The sequence below is a fragment of the Carcharhinus amblyrhynchos genome, chromosome 23, assembly GCF_965287045.1.
Source record: "Carcharhinus amblyrhynchos chromosome 23, sCarAmb.v2.hapA, whole genome shotgun sequence".
Lineage (NCBI taxonomy): Eukaryota > Metazoa > Chordata > Chondrichthyes > Carcharhiniformes > Carcharhinidae > Carcharhinus > Carcharhinus amblyrhynchos.
The window spans coordinates 5,819,114-5,843,367 of NC_137346.1; the positions used below are offsets into that span (position 1 = coordinate 5,819,114).

Genomic DNA, 24,254 nt, shown 5'->3' on the forward strand with positions numbered 1-24,254 from the left:
ATCGTTTACATTCACCCAAGAGGATAACCACAGAAGATGGCACCTCTGAGTAGCACATCCTCTGTTTTGTGCTGACACTCAAAATTAGGTACTGTATGCCTTTCTTCATTCTACAAACCTTTTTTCTACTGTCATGTTGTTTATTTATTCAACTTTTTCCCACTTCACTTCCTCCTCCCCCCAACCAAAAGAAAAGTCTAATCTTTGCCGCTTCTGGATTTACTATACTACTTGTAATTTGTATGTATTAATTTTCCATTTAGCCAGATAGTATGACAAGGAGCCTGGGGGCCTTTTTTCAGCAGCTGCGATCTTGGTTTTAGGATATGGTTAGCAGATTTAAAACCTAAACGAGGAGAAATTACTTCTCTCAAAGGATTGTGAATCCATGGAAATTCACTACCTCAGTGTAGTGGATGCCAAGGCTTTGAGTAAATTTAAGGAAATTGACAGATTTTTAATTATTGGATTAAAAGGTTATGGAGAACAGGCAGGAAAATGGATTTGTGGCCAAAATGAGATCAGCCATGATTGTGTGAATGGCAGGACAGGCTCAAGGAGCTGAACTGTGTACTCCTAGTTCTCTTATGTTTTAGGGTTTACCTACACCACAGGTACTGCAGCAATTCACGAAGGCAACTCACCACCACCTTAAGGGCAATTAATGATTGGCAATAAATGCTGGTGCAGCCCACAAAGCCTACATCCTGAAAACGATTTCCTTAAAAATTAAGGGGTCCGCCAAGAGGCAGAAGAATTAAGTCCAAGTCATTTAGGAGTGCAATCAGGAAGCATTTTTCCACCACAGGGTAGTGTCCCCAGAAGGCCCATAGTGATGCTCAGTCAATTGAAATTTTCCAAGACTAAGATGAATAGATTTTAGTTAGACAAGGTTATTAAGGCTAATGGAGCAAGCATAGATCAATTGAATTTAGGTGCAGATCAGCTGTGATCCACTAAACAGTCTTCAGGGCTGACAGGCCCAGTGGGATGGAACATAGGAACAGGCATCAACTGAAGGGCCAAGGTGGATGAGAAAGACAGAACCTAAATCCCTAAAACTTATCTTCAATATAAACCAGTATGCTGCAGAAATTCATGTGAACACTAGTCAACATAGTTAAAGTACTCCATTGAAAATGTTAACACCAGAAGAGAATTGGAATTTCACAGCTGAGTTGCCCTTGTGCACTAGAGACCCTCAGGTGTTTGGTAACCTTGGCCAATCATTTTCATAGTATGCATAATACTTTGTTGAATACTTCTGCATTTCTTAAACAATCATTAAAGATTTCCTGCTTACCTCTTGGCTGAAGTGACATTAATACAGGCATTAATACCATGTTACTTGCAATTGATCAGCACTAGAGTAAGCAGGTGTGAAAGACTTTAAACTAAATACATTACCACTTTCAGGCCAAAACCACATATAAAGAAAAAAAAATCACAAACATGCATGCAAACAAAAACAATTCTGTTTTTACTGCTGCATTGTTAAAGAAATATTGCAAATAGTAATGGACTTCCTGGCATGAAATGTAAAGTTCAGTGTCCCAAGAGCCTTAATCGTCTTTTAATCTATAAACAAAGATTCTGGAATAATATACAGATGTGAAACTGAAACCTGTAAGCATTTTTGGGCACAACATTAATAATAAATATTAAGTGTTATGAGTTAAATCCCCAGTATAAAGAGAATTCTTTTAGCTCATTATCCCATAAATCAAGGCTCTACATTTGAACAGATTATTAGGTTGTAAGCTTTGTTGCAGAACAAAGCCAAGGCAGAAGAAAATTAAGAGTGCAGCAAGACACTGTTAAAATTTATGCAGGCCAGCATTTTTTCCATGTCTGCTGAAGGCTTCCACTTTGATATGACACATATTGAATGGATCATCCTAGTGCTAGGCGCCAGGCCAGTTTTTATCTTAATGCAGACAGGGCGGCGACACAGACCCTAATGGTCCTTATCTTGATCTTGTGTAAAAGCATCTTGGATTTCTGAGTGATCCTTCTAGTTTCTGACACTCCCTTTCTAACACTGCAGATGGTGAAGGCAGTTTGTGTAATAAGGAACATTACACTATTTTATCCCACTAACATAAAATACACCAAGAATACTTACCTGACTAGTTTAAAAAACAAACCTCAAGAACTTCTAAAACAACTTAAAAATACACAAAATCAGTACTTGATTTGTCTATTTGTCTATTAATTTGTCTGTTAATTTTTGAAGAACATTGAAGCTTTTTTTCTTCATTGCAGTGTTAATGTAAGCCTACTTCTGGCACTAATAAATGAACTTTAAACTTAAAGAAGTTTCAACTTTGCATCTTGCCCAAGGTTTCTTTTTTTTTTAGAAAGGGAGTCTTTATAAAAGAATACCTCCCATTTCCCAACCGTCATTGAATGTATAATGCAAATGGTAACAGCAATCCAGCAGGCACATTTTGCACATTTCTCACTGTCATTTGTGGAGTTTTAAGGTTTTTCTCCTTACACCTTCAATGGAAACACATTTAGCCACTGATTGCAGGATGAGGTTTTTATGATGACGTGGTATCACATAAATAGGGCGTACAATTGACAGAGTTTCTGTTATGCAGCCAACTCCAGGAACTGTGGAACATTTGAATCTACATGTGGGAAAATATTCTCCTGAACCCAAAAAAAAATCTCTTCCCACCTACTACCAAAGCCACTGGGATTATCACAAATGTCTTCAATTATCTCATTAAGCATCTGGTATTCCAGAATTTCAACAATTTAATAGGTTTTTAAGTTTGCATTATATATTAATCATTAGATCAGTTAGTTGATAGGAAAGCATAATCCAGACATTCTCATAAAATAGTCAGTGAAATTGTCAAAGATTAAAATACAAATGAATATGTAATCACTACATATTTGGAGTCTAACAGCAGGTGTTTTAGGCAAAATAGTACTCTTTCTTATAAACAGCATAATCTTTGCACATTCAGTGTATTTATCACTTATGCCTTGACCACAATTATTAAATACATACTTTATTTTGTCCTGGGCCCAAAAGTTATAGGAAAGCTTTCTTCCAAATTTTTTCATTAAATGAGCAACAAATAAAAATGCACTCTCAGGAATTGTACACTTAATTGTTTGTCTTCCTGAAATGTTGTCCATTACAGCTGAAAACACTTGTCATTATGAGAAAAATTTTGGACTATTTATTATTCTGTTGGGTAGACCTTTAATTTGTAAGAAATGCAAGTCTCTGTTGCAGAATGTTGGAATACTTCATACCTTGTGCTGTTATTAAATAATTATTGTGTCTACACTTTCAATTCTGAATTTCTGGAGAGCTAAAGGGAAGGAACAGGAAAATGAAAATTCACTTAAGCTCTCCATGAAATCCTGCCCTTTACTATTTATGCAATTCAAGAAAAAACATTCACAAGAGCATTCTGGGGGCAGTGAGGTGGACAGGGGGGAACTCCAACTCATTTCATCTATAAAGTGCAGTACAACCTCTCAAAAAAAAATTTACATTAGAAGCAGAAATTATTTGAGTTATACTGAAAGATCTGCAAATCAGAAGTGGCAGCCACTAAGCAGAAGTGAGCTATTTCTGATGATGGGAGTACACACAGTAAGAAGGCTCACAACACCAGATTAAAGTCCAACAGGTTTATCTGGTAGCAAAAGCCACTAGCTTTCAGAGACCTGCTTCTTCGTCAGGTAAGTGGGATTTCAGTTCACAAACAGGGCATATAAAGACACAAGCTCAATTTACAAAATAATGGTTGGAATGCAAGCCTTTCCAGGTAATCAATCATTATTTTGTAAATTGAGGTTGTGTCTTTATATGCCCTGTTTGTGAACTGAAATCCCACTCACTTGATGAAGGAGCAGCGCTTTGAAAGCTAGTGGCTTTTGTTACCAAATAAACATCTTGGACTTTAACCTGGTGTTGTAAGACTTCTTACTGTGTTTACCCCAGTCCAACACTGGCATCTCCACATGATGGGCTGTTCCCTCATCTGGGGACACAATTTCGCAAGGAGCTTCAGTTAAGGATCATGCACCAATCCCATATATACTTAATGTATATATACATATGCACACATACGTGCACACATTTCCTTTACAGAGAACACAATTAACAAATTGTTGACTCTGGTTTATCAGCCACTCCATTTGTCACTGTAACTACTTCGGCCTAATCATCGATTCCCACAAGTTACTTGAGAATGTTACCAAACCCACTCAACTCTAATGCTGACAGACATTTTAAATGCAAATAAATAATTCATATAAAGTGCATAATAAACACAGCAAAGTAATGTTTTTTGTCAAAAGGTAACCTATAAGCACACAATCATTTGAAATGTGATATAAGAAAAGCTTAAGTGGAAGTGGGAGAACATTATTCATCATAAAAACATATTTAAGGAAACATATGTTGCTTATTTACATTATGGGTGGGAAATTACATTATGACTCAGAAAACACTTAAAATTCATAGATTTGGGACTATGCCCAAGTTGAAAATATAATAAAGACACCCCCCACCCCCCATTTTTCCTTTTGGGAGAAGACGACAGTAGTTTTTTCACGGTTATTTCCAAACCTCAGAATTAAGACTTATTATGCTACAAAAAAAAATCACAAATAGATTATCAGCAAGATAAAATTACCATCTTCAAACTATTCAGACTAATGCTAATATCTAACTGGTGTTCAACTGATGCATGTACAGAATTGAGTAATGGATCAGTTTAAGTTTAAACCAACCATAACACTCAGGCAGGGATTCTCTGATCTTATTTTCTCCACCATTGCTGCCAGCAAGAATGGAGAATTTGGCACCCAACCAAAACTCCATTCACTGCAGAGGGACCAGAAAATCCCAGCCGCGGGCGAGGTCAGAGAATTCTGGCCTTAACCAACAAAGTTCTGCCTTTCACGCTATAATCCCATTTCAATACAGACTTTAATTGTTGGGCACTAAATGCAGAAATGTAGCAGTTCAGTACATTTTGATATGTTACCATGATCAGAAAAATAAAACCCTCCACAGATTTACTTCTCAGACTATCTCAGCTGCTTATTTGTACAAAAGAAAACAGTTGCTGACTTTCACTTTCTGATCATGTAAAATGCCATCAGTCACAAGTACCAGTAACAGTTTTGAAAAATTTCCCAGTCTATCACCCAACTACAGAGAATTATCATTTGTGACTGGAAGATAGACAGTAAGTGGAAGTAGTGGCTGGAAGGAAAAGTAGAGACTGCATCCCCAAGACTAGTCTCTAACTGACAACTTGGAAAACAGAACCGACAGATCTAGGAATCAAACAATGGCATGTTGGCAGAAACTAGTTTTGCAAATAACAAAACAAAAAAATCCAATAGAAAGCAGCATTTCTGAAAATTAATGAATTATTTTCTAAGTCCTTCAACACCATGAAGAAAATTTGCAGAAAAGCAAAGATTAGTATGTCATGAATTCCAAAATCGTAACCAGCTAAGTTTTTTTTTGTGAACTATTGTCAGAGTTTCCAAAACTTAACATTCAAATCAAATTTCTTGTTTTTAAACTATCCAAAGAGATAATCACCTGTATTTTACAGTACAGACTTGATATAGGTTAAAAACCTTCCAGACTTGGGTGATAAGGTGACAGCTCACAAGTTGTTTCTTCCAGAAAAGACTTCAGAAAGAAATTTTGAATCATGGCTAAACATTTTTATAATATTTTAGTAATCGCTTCCAAGTTATTTCTTCCTGGTTTCGCCAACAGAATTCAATCTAACAAGAAGCAACAATAAAATATGTTACACTGATCAACTGCTCAGGCCTGGAGGGCAATCACCTCTCGGTCAGGTAATTATCACATCAGAGAAAGCACAGCCACTACCCCTTAACGTTTAATGGCATATCAGCAACACCCTTGATCACATTGCCCAAAAACAGACATGAACAGCCAATCTAATACCAAGGTTAAAAGAACATAACAGAAATTGGAAAGTGTGCAAAGTCTGATTCAATTCCTGACTTCTCAATCATTTATGCCAACTACAAGGCTCAGAGTATGACAGAATACTCACCACTTGCCGAGATGAGATCATCTGCAACAGTGTTTTAAAAGTTTGACATCATCCTGGATAGAGCAGTTCATTTAATCAATGCCTCCCACAATGGGCTCAGTGTCTACCCTATCCACCACTAGCATACAAGCTGCAGTATGTCCAAATTACATGGTGCACCTGATTAGCTCCAAGTTATTTCAGCATACTCCTCTTCTGCAAACTTTATCAAGAACGAACAAAAGCAGCATGCTGTGGGAACACCATCATTTTCAAGCTTCAGTCGTACAACATCCTGATCTAGACATTTCAGTGATCATCTGTCGTGGCTGGGTCATAATTTCAGAATTCCCAACAACACTGTGGGAGTACCATTACAAGGATTGCAACAGCTTGATGAGGAAGCTAATCGCCATCTTTTCAGGGCAATAAAATGTTATCTTTAAGGAACTGCCCAGACCCCAAAAAGCAATAAAAGGAATCCAGGGCAACTCAATTTTCAGTTCTCTTCTTCTTCCCACAAGGATACTGGTAAACTTTGTTTAGAAGTAGTGAAGTGCCCTTAGCCAAGATCACGAACTTATGCGCAAACCATTGATTTGAACACGCTGTCTTCAAATGTACTGCTCCCCAAAGTGATAATGTGTTGTCATGTGCAAGTACATTCTTCAAAATTCAAAATTTCTTCTCTATTGATTTTTGAAAGCCTATTGAGTTATGCATATAATAATATGGGCTTTTAAGTACAGAATCTGCAGTGCCATACCCACAATTAAATACTGCAAATTCTATGGCAATTAGTCAGTCACCAATAGAATCCAGCCAATGAAACTATAATATTCAAAATGCTTAAAGCAATTTTAAAACGTAATTTTGTCAATATAAAATTCAACTTACACAATGAAGTGGCCCATGACCTGTGTCATACCGCATTGCACTGACAATAATAAATGTTAGCAACAGCGCACGTCAGGCTTGATCACTACATTCTATCCAAAAAGACATAACACCTCATGACATGGTCCTTTGTGTTAGTATACAGTCAGTACACTAATTGTATAAACACAGTACCTTACAAAGGCCATCTATCCTCTGTTTCTCATAATAAATCAGTATTTATTTCACTACCACATGCCTTACAACTATTTCATATTAAATATATGCCAGATAAGTGTGCAAAACAATGCTTAAAAATTATTTATACACTTACCAGCAATGAATTAAACACAGAGCATCATGACATGCAGAACAAATGGTTGGGATTCAGTACAGATTTTCACGTAGTTCTGAGTAGGTTTAGAGCCAGTGTAAGCAAAAGTTATAATAGGACTCTTGGTACAAGGTCAAAACTAGAAAATAACCCATATACTACAGCAATCCTTTCTATCTGTTGTTCTATACAGTATACATCACTTGTTTTTGCCTCTGAAGTGAGAAATTGCTGGCTCCAGATCAAGTGGTGAAGAAGGCATTTGTATGCTTGGTTTCATTGGTCAGAATATTAAATACAGGAGTTGGAATATCTTGAAGTCGTATAAGATATTAGTATGGCCACACGTGGAACACTGTGGGAAATTCAGGTCACCCTATTATAGAAAGGATATTATTAAACTAGAAAAGATTTACTAGGATGCTACTGGGACTTGATGGATTGAGTTATAAGGAGAGGGTGGATGGACTGGGGCTTTTTTCTCTGGAGCGTAGGAGGCTGAGGGGTGATCCTATCGAGGTCTATAAAATAATGAAGGTCACAGATGAGCTAGATAGTCAATATCTTTTCCCAAAGGTAGGGAAGTCTAAAACTAGAGAGCATAGCTTTAAGGTGAGAGGGGAGAGACACAAAAGAGTCCAGAGGGGCAATTCTTTCACACAGAGGGTGGTGAGTGTCTGGAACAAGCTGCCAGAGGTAATAGTAGAGGCAGGTACAATTTTGTCTTTTAAAAAGCATTTAGATAATTACATAGTACAATAGGTATAGAGGGATATGGGCCAAATGTGGGCAATTAGGATTAGCTTTGGGATTTTAAAAACAAAGGTGGCACGGACAAGTTGGGCCGTAGGGCCTATTTCCACGCTGTAAACCTCTATGACTCTAAGTGTGTGATCAGGTAGGAAACAATAACAGAATGAACTGCAACACTATCAACACAAAGCATAAGACTACTCATATCAGATATATTTTACTTCAGGGAGAGGTGAAACACAATTTAGGGGTACACAGCGGTGTAATGATCAAGGTAATGCTCTGACGACCTGGGTTCAAATCCCACCACAACAGATGGAATTAGAAGTCTAATGATGGCCACGAAACCATTGTTGAATATCATAAAAACCCACCTGGTTCACTAACATCCTTTAGGGAAGTAAATCTACGGTCCTTACCTGATCTGGCCTGTGTGTAACATCAGATTCACAGCAGTGTGCTTGACTTTTAAGAGCCCTCTGAATGGCCTAGCAAGCCACTCAACTGCATCAAAATGCTACAGAGAATTGGGGAATACAGAGAATACAGAGAACAGACCAGTGATTGGTGTTGACCTAGATACTGGAAATGACAACACTTAGCCCTGTTGAGCCTGCAAAGTCCTCCTTGGTAACATCTGGGGACTTGTGCCAAAATTGGGACAGCTGTCTCAAAGACTAGTCAAGCAATAGCCTGACATAGTCACACTCAAGAGTCTAACCTCACAGGAAGTGTCTCAGACACCACTATCACCATCCGTTGGTATGATGACCATGACATCACCCATGGCTGGACACTGACATCAACCAGATCTGGTCATCTCCACACCTGCACTCAACCACAGAGCAGGCTGCAATATTTAGAACTCTGTTGGTAGCAGCAAAGTGAAGGTGCACCCCCACAAGTTTCACATTCCATACAGGGTAGCCTGCCACACATCAACATCCATTGGACAAAAAGTGATGTCAAAACCGAGCTCTTTGTACTGTCATTCGAACAACTGCCACCCAAAGGTTTACTAGGAAGCGCAGATGCTGCTATCGATGAGCTTAGTGGTTTCCAAGCTTCAACCATCTATAAAGCAGCAGAAGTATCATTTGATAAAGGTGGAACATGCAACAAGAACTGAGATGGTATCTGTCAATGATGCAAAACAAAGCCTATGATTGCGCAACAGAACCTAACAGCTAAAACACTCCATTTCCTGAAAGTAGCCAAGGACAGCCCTGCAAAAGAAGGGACACACTGCACAAATAAACACCAGATCGATTTATGCAAAGAAATCCAAACTGCCTGTGACAATGGAAATCTACAAGCTATATATGATGTTCAGTTCTTCATAGGGACTGCAAGTCTTTTTTTGAAAGCAGATGAAATTCAAAATCCCGATTATTTACTGAAGGAATGAAGCCAGAAACTTCAACAAAACAAACACTAAATACTACCTTCCCTGCAGTATCCAGCATTAACATGAGTTAAACATGAACTAACAGGAAAATTGTGATCAAATATAAATTACATATTAAATCAGAGATAACAGATTTTATAAATTAGCTCAAGCAGCCCACTAATTTTTTATTTATTTATATTTTTTAATATTGAAGTTCAGGCACAAACACATTTTCCATAGTGTGGAGAAGACTGCCATTCAGCCTCGAGGCTATACGTTAACAGTTGCAACATACTGCTCAGCATTCTGAATGATATGTTTAGAATTTGTCCCCAAGTTGTACTTTGCTTACTGGGAATTCTCTTTTCCCTCACTCATTCTCTCTCATTTGTGATTCAATTTTGTGACTGCTTTTAATGTGTCACCATTTTACAAAGAAAGGGGATTGGGTTGAGTGTTTACATTGCTATAAAATAACGTCAAGGAAATAGTCTCTTGATCTGGCACCATGGGCCTCTTTTCAAATCAGGCCCATTTGGTTAGATATGTCTTCCATATTCGGGTGAATGGCAATGCATCTGACAACATTTTTTCCTCCTTTCTTCTTTTCAGACAAGCTTCTTTTAGATTCACATTCTTCTCTCGGACTTGCTGTTCCGGGTTCAAAATAACAGTAAGGGCCTGCTGAAGAATCAAGAGTTTTGTCTGTGGTTTGTCACTCTTCAGGTGGAACTGCACCATACAGTCAAATGCTTCATTAATCTCTCGCTTAGTCATGGATTGCTTCAAACCAGAATTTTACCACTTTGCCTACCCCAGAATGGGGGAACAGAAGTCTCCATTGGCCTCACTCGGGCAAGGCTTGTAAAATTCCAGTCTCTGAGTTCCTCACAAGGAATTTCAGCTCCTCCCCGCCAAAGAGCTATTCTGTTCCCTGGCTGACAGCAACAATCAGATTGGCCTTCACCACAAATGGCACACAACTGCAGAAACCTACTCAACTTGCTCTGGATGGTGTAGACCCATCAATGTTATCTTAAAGTAACAGAAGCAGAACAGCAACTATATACTTGCCTAGTCTCAGCTTCTGGAACTAGCTCCATTTTCTTCCGTTCTTTCTCTTGCTTATACTGTGTCAGGGGGCTCAGTAGCTATTACTGCTAAGTTGGGCTGACTTGTGTCCTTACATATCTTCCAACCAGAAGCTTTAGTTTTGGTTTCCATACCTCAATTTATTTTTTCTCCCTTAAGAACTAGGAGGATTAGTTTCTTTTCTATACTTACCTGGTCTTTTTCTTTATCTGTTTTCCTTTTCAGTTCCACTTCTGTTTGAGTTAAAGCCTATCTCAGAAAATACAAATTGAACTTAAAGACAGATTCTCTGACAGTGAAAGGATTAAGTGGGCACTTGGTCCTCTCATCACCAAAGTTGTTCTCCTAAAATTGGCAGATGAAGAAGTACTCAGTTGGATTGCTATTCCATTCATAATTACCTTAATATCCAACCATTCCTATTTGTCTGACCTTCCAACTCAGGCCAAACATGATCTATATAGTACATCAAGTTCCCACAGCCTACAATCAAGGGTAGCTTAGTTGGAAAAAAGTAGGCCATGCTCCTCCTGTTTTTTTTTACAGCACTACCTCCTGTAAAGCAAGTAAGTTAAAAGGACCAGAAAGTTTGATAGACTAGGGAAAAGTTAAGTAGATAAGATTAGTGGGTGGGATTTGGGGGGATGGAGGCTTTCAGGATGGGAGGAATATATTGGAAACTTTGGGGTGGGGGGGGTAGCTCAAAGTGGTTTTCATTCTTCTAAGTTTTTCTGGGTAAGTAAAACAGTTGGAACTTAGTTTAGATCCTTAGTTTGCAGTTTAAAATCACATTTTCGGACAGTTCCCAGTACAGGGCAATTGCCTAGGGGAAGTTTGAACTTCCTGGACAATTGCCGTGCAGTCCTTATCCTGGTAACTTCCAGAGTGGTTCTCCAGTGCACAGTCCAGCTTCTGCGTTGGCAGATTTATTATGGACCTATTACTCTCCATACATCAGCTATAGGTGCAGGAAACATTGAGCTTGCAAAGGCATTTGACGCCATTAGCTTGACAAGAGTTTTGGGAAAATTATAGCTCCTCAGCTATAAAAACTCATGGACTGTTTCTCCCATGTCAGCAACTTGTTGTCCCTGATTATGAGCTTCAAGAAAGTCATAATCATGGAACAAAGTGTTGGATTTCTCCCTTATTATCCTTAATAACACCCACCACTAGAAGTGATGAGCAAATTCTGCTACCTTGGCTTTACAAGGACAGACAATCTATCTATTATTGCACCACTTGATACACAGGACACATTCTGCCGATTTACAAAACATGCATGGAATAACATCAACCACACATTTAGAACCAAGCTGATGGTTTATAAGGCCCCTCTCAGCACCCTGTTTTATGGCTGTGAAACATGGATGACACAGGTATGAGAAAAAGAAGTTCAGCAATTTTTGCCCTTTGCTGTCACGAATGCGGCAATCCTCTTGGAGGAAGGCTTCCACATTTGACAGCACCTATCAAAGAGGGGTGACTTCATTGGCTCGGGCATGCCTGCAGGACAGAAAGTAGTCACATAACCAAAAACAGTGAGGCAGCTGGAGCCAAACGACCATCAGCACTCACAAAGTTCCTCTTCAAAAATACTTGGAAACAGATGCCAATGCTGAAAACAGAACCGTAACGACACTTGGGAGCTTAATGTGCAACACTTGTAGCAGAATCTACCTCTCAAAGATTGCCCCTTCTGCCAAAGTGCATAATATGAAAACACCCCTTTTGAAATAGATTGCTTAGTGTCTCCACCATCTTTCATAGACAGAAGGATGCCAACAGCTACAAATCTTGGCCTTTGCAGCCATCTGATGGATTTTCACAGAAACTACATTGAACATACATTATTTAGGATGCTTAACTCTTAGGCTTTTCTTATGAGATCTTAAACAGTTTACGGGGCATCTGTTTTTGTATGCAACTCAGGCAAAGCTTTAACTGAGACACTTTCCAACACTAGACACCACTATATTTAATTAAATCAATTATTCTGCAATGTCAACTGGTTTTAATGAAATATTTAATGATGCATGTGAGTGTACATCAGAAAAATACAATTTTTTTGTTTTAAATCAATTTTTTTCCATTTATTGCTGTGGACAATTCCATTAAGTGCAACACCATTAAATAACTCCTTCAAATATATAACTTCTTTTTCATATCTCAACTGTACTATTAAAAATGCTCACTTGAACTGAGCAGCGACAGATCAGCCATGATCTTATTGAATGGCGGGGCAGGCTCGAAGGGCTAGATGGCCTACTCCTGCTCCTATTTCTTATGTTCTTATGATTTGATTTGTCGAAGTAATAATTTGCTCATCAGTGAGTGTAAATAAGTTCCAAGTATTTTTTGTCCTATTATTAAAAGAATGTCAGATCTCAAAATCATGGAGTTGAGTGGTATTATCACTAGACTATTAACCTAGAAATTCAGCTAATGTTCCGGGGACCTGGGTTTGAATCCCACCACAGCCGATGGTGAAATTTAAATTCAATATTTAAAAATCTGGAATTAATAACCTACTGATGACCATTGTCGATTGTTGGAAAAACCCATCTGGTTCACTGATGCCCTTTGGAAATCTGCTGTTTTTACCTGGTTTGGCCTATATGTGACAACACAGCCACAGCAATATGGTTGATTCTCAACTGCCCTCGGGCAACTAGGGATCAGCAATGAATGCTGGCCGGCCAGAGACATCCATGTCCCAAAAATGACTTTTAAAAAAATTGCCCCAGCTTTCAAAGTAATTTTCCTCTTCTCCTCAGAGTTCTTTGACCTATTTTGTGTTTAAGAAAGCTGACAAATTTCTAGGCAATACTGTTTTATCATCAACTAATGAACCAACCGTTTTGTTCAATGCTTCTCCCAATAGCTAAGGGTCAAGAACTTGTGTTGCAAAGACATACAGATCCTGTGGCCTAACATTCTACAGAGTAAGGAATAATACACCATTGCATCACGAAGTCACAAATGACATTTTTGTTTCATCATATAATTTATTGTTAAGTAAGAGATTTTGGACATAAATAAATGCACTTCAAAAAGTGACTTCAATGCTTGGTTCGCCCAATGGTGGAGTTGGTTAAGTCAGCATTCAACTGAACTTTGCAGACCAAGATGATTCAATTTCCACATTTATGCTACATTCATTAACGCCAGTTGGAGAGTTGGTTAACCATGCTATAATTGATCTTGGTTACCTTAAGAAATGGGAATAAAATTACCAATGATTCCCAACTCTAATATTTATCCGGTCACCTTGCTCAATGTGCACCAGTGGGTGGCAGGTAAAGACAGGATCAAAATTGGCTGTGATTTCTGTGGTCCGGCAACCTGCCAAATCTCAGTGTCACGCATGAATATTAAGTGATGTATCAAATGTGCTCCACATCCACACATCTCCACATCAAGCAAGGAATCTAAGCCTTCAAAGGACAAGGGAGAAGTAAGCTTTGGCTGGTCAGTCGCCTTACATGTTCCCCCAATAAAAAGCTTGGTGAGCTGATTTGAGAAGGCAAATAATTGCTACCATTTGTACCTTCTACAGTCAAGGAGTCCCTGGTGGTTGAATTGGTTAAAGAAGTGTGCGTGAACTAAACCATGTAGGAAGATAGAACTCAGACCTTTGTTGTTACTTAGTTTCAGCCTACCTGGCAACAGGATTATTACAATTGGCCTCAATATCCAGGAATGGGGAGTGAAAGGGGAAAATTTGGCAGTTTCCACTTCTAATGATCCATCGGTCACTGCTAGAATCGTGCACATTTGTAAAGACAGGACTATAATGTTGCTGTTATCAAAGAGTGCATCGACACTCACTACTGAAGCTACCATATTAAGAATGTCACTCAGATAAGATACTAAAATATACCTGACACTCATGGAACCACACATGCTCAGAAAAGAAAGAGATTAGACATTGTCGTAATAAACTAAATGAAAAAGCTCACTTAACAGAAACATAATGGCAAAACATTCAAAAACAATTTTTAGTTTTTGCCTGCAGCAAAACATTTTACCTAGTTCTAAGAGCACCAATGCCTAGTGGCAAAGCAATGAATCATGCCTTTAATTTCGCAATTCAAGTTAGAAACACAGCAACAGGAATAGGCTAGTCAGCTCCTTCAATGAAATCATGGCAGATCAGCATCCTAACACCATTTGCCAACACTGTCACCATAATCAACATTCTCCCAATTTATTTTCGGAGTGCACAGATAATTCAAGCACTAACCTTCCTGAAATTTATTTGTGCAGCCATGTACACATGGTAACTTAAAGGGGCCAGTTTATGTAAAGCACACAAAGGTTTGGACTGCTGCGCAGCTGTGCCACTTATGAGGAACATAGCCCAAATCCATTAATACTATTAGCTAACAAAAACTCTATTGATTTCAGATTTTAAATGATTATTTAAGTTGGAGTCTACGGCTTTACATGTGAGGGAGCCACATTTCTGCCATCCTTCGCATCAACAAGCATTTCCTAACTGCTGTCTTAAATGGCGTGGATGTTAAGATTATGCTCTTATTCCCAGCTACATTGTGAGGGAGGACATTTAACAATGATTAAATTTTTTTACTATAGAAATTGAGGGAAAAATCAAATTGCACTCTTACGCATCGCCTCTTAAATAGTCATCAATTATTTCCCTGCCCTTATAGCCAAGAGTGGACACTTCAATAAAAATCACACAAGGAAAAAATATAACTTCACAAAACAAACACAGTTCAAAATTTTGTCCCTATATTATTAACATCTGTCTCACAATAATCATTCCTTTGATATTTTTCATCAATAGAATCACAGTAGTAGTGCAATTATTACGCTTTTAGCTGTCGTATCCCCACCTGACTTGATTATTCATAAATGGGAAATAAATGAATTCACAATAACAGTATTAACACTAAAATCATCACTTTCAATATCATTGTTAGGATTATTCAGTCACAACATACAAAGCACCATGTTCCAACCAACATTATATCCTGCAATTTAAAGTAAAGATCCGCCTTGCAGAACACTATCACACATAGGGACCACCCGTTTACAGTGAACATTATTGCTGGTCCCAACAGCAAATTAATCATGATTGCATGACCACCCATGTAAAAGGACCACCAAAAAGTCAGTCCTCAAAGGTTGCAGTAATAAAATGTTTCATGATGCTTGTTAATTTTAACTTCACTCGATAAATTGAAAACAAACAATAATTCCAAATATATTTAATTCAGTAAGAAGTCTACTACAAGTAAAATGCATCATTTCAAATGCTAATTAATTGTAAAATTTAAAGATTTGTTTAAAAGTATTCTGAAACTTAACTTTTTAGTCTCCAGAATCCATAAGAGTAATATATAATTACAAAACGTCTTTTGTTTTACATTCATTGTTCATTATTGTATTCAGTTAGTACACATACTTAAAAACAGTACAATTTCTCCATTGTGGTAAAGGTTACTAGTCAGGAATAGGTTTGCATTAAGACCATCACCTATTGCATTAGGTTTTCTCCTTACCACTCTGATTCACACTGACAGTTTGTACTACTTGCCACTAAACAATGGATTTTTTTTAGCAGCTAGAAAGAATTAGATCAAGACTCACCAAAACTCATTTAACTTGGCTTTTGCAGTTGTCAGAGAGGGTATACTTGCATCCTTTTTGTCTACATTGGATTTGAGTGGATCCTTCTTGTGAAAAAAAGATTGCTTCTAACAAATTATGCCAGTCCTATCTTGTTTAATTATTCATTCTCTTTCTTCTGAGAGTAAAAGTTACTGTGATATTTACTATAAACATTTGCTCTACTAGGAAGAGTGCACTTCCAACAAATTATTCTCTCACTCACCAAAAGCGCATATTGAAAATATCTCCTAATTTTTATTAAATATTTTGAAGTCCAAAACTTCAGTTCTCTTCTTAAAAGAAGGTCTGGCATTTAGGGTCCCTATTTGTTTCACCAGTTACTACAATGATGCATCTAACCAGAGCAACTCACAACCACATTATTTGGTTTCATCATGGGATATACCCCAGAAGTTTAAATTTATTTAATAGTGACACAAGTAGGCTTATATTAACACTGCAATGAAGTTACTATGAAAATCCCCTAATCGCCATACTCCGGCACCTGTTTGGGTACAGAGGGAGAATTTAGCATGAGCCAATGCCACCTAGCCACCACGTCTTTCGGGCACTGGAAGGAAACCGGAGAACACAGAGGAATCCCATGCAGACACGGGAAGAATGTACAGATTCTGCACACAGTGACTCAAGCCGGGAATCGAACCAGGGTCCCTGGAGCTATGAAGCAACAGTGTTAACCACTGCGCTACTGTGCCAAAGGAAACAGGAAAGCATAGCAGGACCCAGATACACTAAAATTTTCGAACTTGCTTGTCTCTTGATTAGACAGAGTCCATTTATAGAAACAGACAAATAATGGGGTTTGATCATTTTAACAACTGAAATTATTCACAGGAATTCAGAACCACAGAGATAATTTTTATTTCCCAGTCACCGTTAATCCGTTTTATTTTCTAACTGCTTACAACTTCATCTTAACTGGTACCAAATTGAAACAAAACAAACAAACAGAGTACTGAGTGCAGCCATTGGATTTTGAAATGATTTGGCAATATTTGCTTTGAAATCAGCATTACTGCTTTTGTGAAAATGTAGACCGGCTAACTGGCTTCATCAAGTAAAATAACAACATATATTCAGACAGTCGTCCTGTTACAATCTTGAACATTTTTGAAGCGTACAGAAATGTGCTATTCTGCAGTGGTCAGCATCATAAACAACATTTTAAATACATTAATAACACATGTGAAATATTGATTATTATTTTGTTACCTTGTATGAAGGTAGAAAGCAGAGTACTCCCTGACTGACAACTTGACATATCTTCAGCAGCAAACTTCCAACTTCATCCTGAAACTCAAATGTCTCTGTGTGTTGGAAAGTTGCACAGAGTTTTCGCCCATTTGGTCCCATTCCAATTGTTCCTACCCATACCTAGAAAAGTGCAAAAGTTCAGTTACAAGTACAACAATGGTGCAGGACTTTACAACTTAAATGAATTAATCTTGGTCCATACTGATGCTATTATAGAATTGAGCCAATTGTGTTTACATATGTAACATGGGATGACACTTTTATATGAACCTTTCTCTTTACATCATATCTCGCAACTTTCTTCCTCATGTCTGAATTTTACTTAACCCCTTAACACAGTATATCAATGGACTAACAGCCTGTCTAATGTGTCATCCAACTTCTACTTTAAACCTGAGTGTGAAATAACAAAGCTGTATGCTTTTCCTTGCCAAGTCTAAAAATCGTTGTTGGAGTCGCATCTGGTATGGCTACAATGCTCCTGGCAATATGCTTCAGTAATCTATCTTCAACACTTGCTCCCACTAAATGGTGGGAAAAGTGATGGAGATTTTGAGGCTAGCAGAATGGGGATAAAACCAGAAAAGGGTATGATCTGGGAAGCGCCGGATAAGTAAGAACTAGCAAATAAACAGCAAGTAGCTGAAACTCAGTGAAAACAAATTTAATGCCAGTGACAAGGAACATGGTTCTCATGAAAATTTAAACATGCTGAATATGTCATACGCTTCCTAACAGAGACTAACAAAGAAAATATACAAATATATTTGCTTCCTCAGATCAATTAATGGTTTAAGTTAAGATTTACGTGAGAGTAGCAAATACGTAAAAAACATGAAAGATTTGATTTATTATTGTCAGTATTAGTATACAGTGAAAAGTATTTTTTTTGCATGCTATATAAACAAAGCATATCATTCATTGAGAAGGAAAGGCAAGAATACAGAATGTAGTGTAACAGTCATAGATAGGGTGTAGAGGAAGATCAACTTAATGCGAAGTAAGTCCATTCAAAAATCTGATGGCAGCAGGGAAGAAGCTGTTATAGATATCTCACTCATTATATCCGAGACCTAATCTGGTTAATGGTTGATAGCTATTCTGCCACATAAATTTTTTCTTGATTAACTACGTTATTGGTAGAGTCAGTAAAAAGTTTATCAATCCTTAGAATTTATCTTAAAGCTTCCCCAATAGTTTAAGTAAATGCATTGCATTATGCGGTACTAAGACTATCACTGGAAACTCTAACCTTGTCTACAGTTGGGATTCTCCCAAGCCGTTGCAGTGACTGGAGTTTTGACTGAGCCCAATTCTCCATTCTCGCTGGCAGCAGGGGCAGGACAAATGAGATGGGAGAAATCCACCTTATGTATGACGTTAGGTGACATTAAAACATCCAATGCTTTTTAAAAACAAAATTCATGGAATGAGGGCATAATTGGCAAGGTCAGCATTTGATGCCCATCCCTAACTGACTTTGAACTGAGCAGCTTGCTGGGTCATTTCAAGTGACATGTAGGCCAGACCAGGTAGCAATGGCAGATTTACTTCCCTAAGAGACAGTAATGAACCAGATGGGTTTTGAGAACAATTGCCAATAGTTTCATTACATCTTCCCACACTATCCGCACAGTCCTCGAGTCCATTAATATCCAAAAATCTATGGGTTTCTTAAATATACTTAATGACTGAGCTGCCACAACTCTCGGGAGAGAATTCCAAAGACTCACAACCCTTTGAATGAAGATATTTCTTTTTATCTCAAGTTCAACGTGAAAAATTATCACTCACATAACACAGAATATGCTGGCATTCATAGAAGCACGCACCAGGGTCTTTAGCAAAGGAGTTATGAAAATTATGAGGGGCAGGAGAACTATTGCTGATTGACACGATTGCAGCCTGTCAATCTTTAGCACACTATTTTTCAATTTAATGTTTTTAAAAATATAAATCAGATATCACAGTAAAAGAAATGGATCAATTTGCCTTGTATAAAAAATATTCTTAAAACATTAAATCATGCAAATGGCATCTTGCACTGTATTAGAAACATAATGAAGAATAGTTTGTAGGAAACCATGAGCAACAGATATTCAAATGTCATTAAAATTGCTATAGATCTTCAGCAGTGAAGTAGTTAAGGTATCTACCAGCCAATGTATTTTTCAACTACAGAAGTGTAACATAAGCTTCTGCATTATATTGCACAAGTCCAATGGAGGAAAACTTAAGACATTATGAGGCTAACTGTGTTGCTAATAACCACTGTTAACTCATAAAGTAGTACTCTAGCACTGATGTTGACTGACAATTTACAGATGTACAGGTAATTTCCAAACTGCTGACATTTAAACTAGTGCTGTAACAAAGTGTGATTTTTATTTAGCTTTGAAGCTCCAACTGTAAAAGATAATGAAGTTTTGGTCGCCATTTTGGATTAAGATTGTAGCTAAGAAACACAAGCTCAGGAATGAAGGAAGGGAAAAAACATGATCGTGGCATAACACAAACAGGATGGCAAAAAACAGAAATATGCTGCAACACGATCTTTGACGCTCAATGTTAGCACAGCGGAATAAAGTATTTCTAATACATTCCTAATGCAGCCTGAAACTGAGCACCCTTGTTCAAGATACCCCAGCCAGGGTAAACAATTTCTCAGTATCGACCCTGTCAAGCCCCTTCATAATCTTGAATGTTTCAAGGAGCGTAATTTACCCTTCTATTTTTTCATGCTTTGGTCTAAGTGTCTCCAAATAACCCTCCAGACAAATAATCACTGCATGGCTAACTTTCCTAGTGGAGCAAACCGTAATCTCGTAGTTCATCAGCAAATTATGAAACCAACCTTGCTATGATCACCCCTACAAACATAACCTGAATAATCAAAAGAAAACCTTAGCATGCAGTCTTCAAACATTGTACACTACAACATCGTGATTTAACAAAAACGAATGTACTGATAGTCGCTAAAACTGTGAATTTTGCTTTTTTAATCAAATTTTGTTTATTGAGGTTTGAGGGTGAGGTGCTCAAATATACTCCACTGAGAACAACTGAAATTCCTAAACTAGATTATCTCCACAGCAAGTTTAATGCGGAGGAGGACACAAATTTTGCATTTATATCTCTATGATCGACCAGAAACTTCATAGATGCGATTTAAAAAAAAACAGGCAGTGTTCAATACTTATAAAAATTTTCATTTATTTCATATATTATCGTAGTGTCATTCTTTATCTGTCCAGGTCGTGATAGACCACAATATCTTTTAAATCATGAAGGAACTGCAACAGGGTAGATAGGGATAAAGTGTCCCTACTTAAATAAAGTTTATTTATTAGTCATAAGTAGGCTTACATTCAAACTGCAAAGGAGTTACTGTGAAAATCCCCTAGTCGCCACACTCCAGCAACTGTTCAGGTAACACAGAGAGAATTTAATATAGCCAATGCATCTAACTTGCACATTTTTGGACTGCAGGAGAAAACCAGAGCACCCAGAGTAAACCTATGCAGACACAGGGAGAACCTGCAAACTCCACACAGATAGTGGCCCAAGCTGGGAATCGAACCTGGGTCCCTAGTACTGTGAGGCAGCAGTGCTAACCACTGTGCCGCTAATAGACTGTAAAAGATCCAAGAACATGAGGGCAGAAATTTAAAATGATTTCCCAAGGAAGCAAATGTGATGAGTGAAAAAAATCTTTTCACACAACTAGTGGTTCAGATTTGCAATGTACTGTCTGGAAGTGTGATCAAGGCAGGTTCAATCAAGGCATTTAAGGTGGCATACTTGCAGGGGTATTTAGAAAAGTCAGGGGAATAGCACTAAGCCATGACACTCACTTGACAGCTGATCCAGACACAACAGGCTAAATGTCCTCCTGCTGCGTCATAACATTTCTGTGATTCTGAGAGTGGATTGCAGCACTATGCTATTCTCTCACTGAAAAGTGAAAGAATAAACCAGAGTTTGTACGTGCAAACCTATCCTTCAGATGAAATTACTGGGGTCAAATCTCACTGCAAGCTCTGTTCACCCTTACCTGAACTAAACGTAATTTTAGGGGTAAAAAGTTACAAACAGAGCTTTAGGCAAGCCTGCCTAAGCTTCAAAAGACTGCTCTTGCAGCATGTGCATTATGTTGCCAACCCTCACCATTTAATCAACGAAAGTGTGCAGGAAGATTGTAAAGATGTTTCTCCATTGAAAACTTTGAGATGCACCAATGACAGACTTGGAAAATGTCCTTGCTTTTTACACACAGTTTTGCAATGTAATGAAAACAGAACATTTTAAATGTAAATTTTAAGAGCATATATCAGACTTTTATTGCTGGCCATGCTATCTGCTCCTGTATTCATTACCTTGGTGGTCTCCCAGTCAACATTCTACGCTAACATTTTGCAGACAAATGCAATTTTCACCCCTGGTTTCCTTTGATCTAATGCAGTATTTATTAATAAGGTTTAAATAAGAGTTAAGTACACACATGTCCTGTTCTGTATAAAATTTGTGCTGTTCGTTATTTCAAGTTAACCAAAATAAAGAATGCTATTAGCAGGCCTCACCAGATGGTATAATCTCAAGTTGAAAACATAAAACTAATGAAGTCTCAAACATTCCTGTGGTGCATCTACATAATGTGGAACTTTGAACTGATTTAATGGGCTGTGTATGTAGGCTATATCCATGCTTCGTTCTGAACTGTTTAACTCTTTCACCCATCTTGTCTCATCTGCAACCAGTCAAATAGATTTCAAGCAGATGAAGTTAGGCATTTATATTTAATCGAGTGCTTACAGCAGAGGGAGAATAATCTCCAGATCTCCACATATACCTTTATAAACTAGTCTTAGGAATAAGATGAAAATATAACATTTTAGGAATAATTATTTTTAAGCCATATATTTTATGCAAAATATAATGGAATATATTAGTGCATACTGGGCAAATTGTGAGTCAATTAGTCAGGATTACTTTTCTGGAAGACTTTGTATTTAGCTAACACTTCATGAGTAACAAAAACTGAACAGAGTTTACGGAGAAGATCACAGCTCACCATCACTCTTCCATCTTCTAATTCCGGTCACCACCTGTATTCCATGAACAATGCATTTACTAACTATTAAATTTCAGGTCAATGTGCAGGAGATTTGCATGCGATTTTCATCAGAAGCATCAGAATCTTTACTTCACCACCAGAAAGAAAGAGGGACCGACCTGTGTGCTTGGTCAACTAATATGACTGTGAATTCACAGTATGAATCTATAACTTCAGTGTAAATGGAATATTGGATGAATATTTTAACTTCAGCAAACATCACCTGAGAAAAGTGAGATCAAAGAAAATATAGAATTTGTATACAAAATATGTCATCTCGCATCCTCAGGCACCCCAAAGTACTTTGCAATAAATGGATTACACCTACCTCTGGCAACTTATTTGTTTGAACAATTCAGGAGTTTTATGTACTGGAAATAAAACAGTAGGGAAAACATCTGAAAATAAAAACCGCCTTAATTACAGGTGGCCAATTAGCTGTCAATACATGGTGGCAAGAGTTGTAGCCAAGGAAATGGCAAGAATGTTGGATTTAATGACTTCAAAATGGGTCGCCACTTTGAAACTTGACTAAGTTAAGACACATTGTCACATACACCATCTCTCCCTTTGAACAGAAGGCATTCGCGAATTATTTCTCCAAAGGAATTCAAAACACATGGTGATAATTCAAATGCTCCAGGTTTATCTCTCACTTGTACTGTCATACTTTATTTATACCTAGGCCAACCATGGATGTGAATTGTCATTGAAGGAGGTTGACTACATGAACAATAAAAGGATGGTGGTCTAGGGCGGGTAAAAATTCTGATGATGTACCAAGGATATTCCTGGCCAACCATTTACTTTCACTGAAAATATTTTCTCTCTAATTTCAAAAATAAAGAATTTCTGGTGTTAAAAAAAATGCTTCCCTTCAAGGTCTGTAATAAAAAAACATTTTAATATAAGCTGGATACATGTGCCATCATCACAAAGACTAGCAACTTAACAGAAGAGAAGTTATAACCTCAAGGTTGCCTCTGGTAATGTGGGCACTGAATCTGCAGTTGGAAAATAAACAATGCAACTAGTTACCTGGGAATTGTCAATCACATGATTAGCCTCCAACTGGATACTGAACTTCACACCCAATTCTGAAGAGAATGAATCCATTGGGGACAATGTTCCAGATGTTAGCACAATTGTTCTCACACAATTAAGATCTGAAAAAGCCTACAAGAAAAATTAAATCAAAAAATATGTCAATTTGAACTTCTACTTTTAAATTCAACTATACAAACTCGTGTTAGGTGGTTAAACATAAAGGGTGAGAGATCAGGTTAACCCAATCAATCAGAAAGTTTCAAATCTTAATCTTACCGCCAACTGGGCAGCAAGAAGCACAATGGCTCTTGTTCTGGCAGCAGGGGTGGGATGAAGAAAGCGCAAGAGGAGAGAGCGGTGCGTGGATCAGGAGGGGAATGATGAACAGGAGGAACAGGTGAGGTGCACAAGTAATGGGGGAAGAGGGAAGATTGTGCACAAATAGGGAGTGGACGTGAGAGACATGGGAGAGACATGGGAGAGACGGACTGGGGTGAGCCAGGGGGCACGGCGGAGCCATGGGGACGATGGCTAAGGTGGTCCATGAAGTCAGAACATGCACAAGGCAATCATGATGAGCTAGTACCCATTCCATGGCACAGTATGTTAAGATAGAGCAAGACAAGAGGGAAATTCACAAAAAAATGAATAAAATCCAGACAAACAGTAAAA

The 24,254-nt window shown here is 37.9% G+C and overlaps 1 protein-coding gene across 2 annotated transcripts in view; it reads right to left on the reverse strand.

The window, feature by feature from the left end:
- Nucleotides 1-24,254, reverse strand: part of brip1 (BRCA1 interacting helicase 1) — a 222,200-nt gene that overhangs the window by 140,123 nt on the left and 57,823 nt on the right. For both annotated transcript variants that reach the window (XM_080210671.1, XM_080210670.1), the window contains 2 exons: nucleotides 23,574-23,711; nucleotides 17,381-17,542 (listed from right to left, as the gene is read on the reverse strand). In XM_080210671.1, the coding sequence (XP_080066797.1) occupies nucleotides 17,381-17,542; nucleotides 23,574-23,711 (300 nt within the window). The remainder of the gene's footprint in view (nucleotides 1-17,380; nucleotides 17,543-23,573; nucleotides 23,712-24,254) is intronic.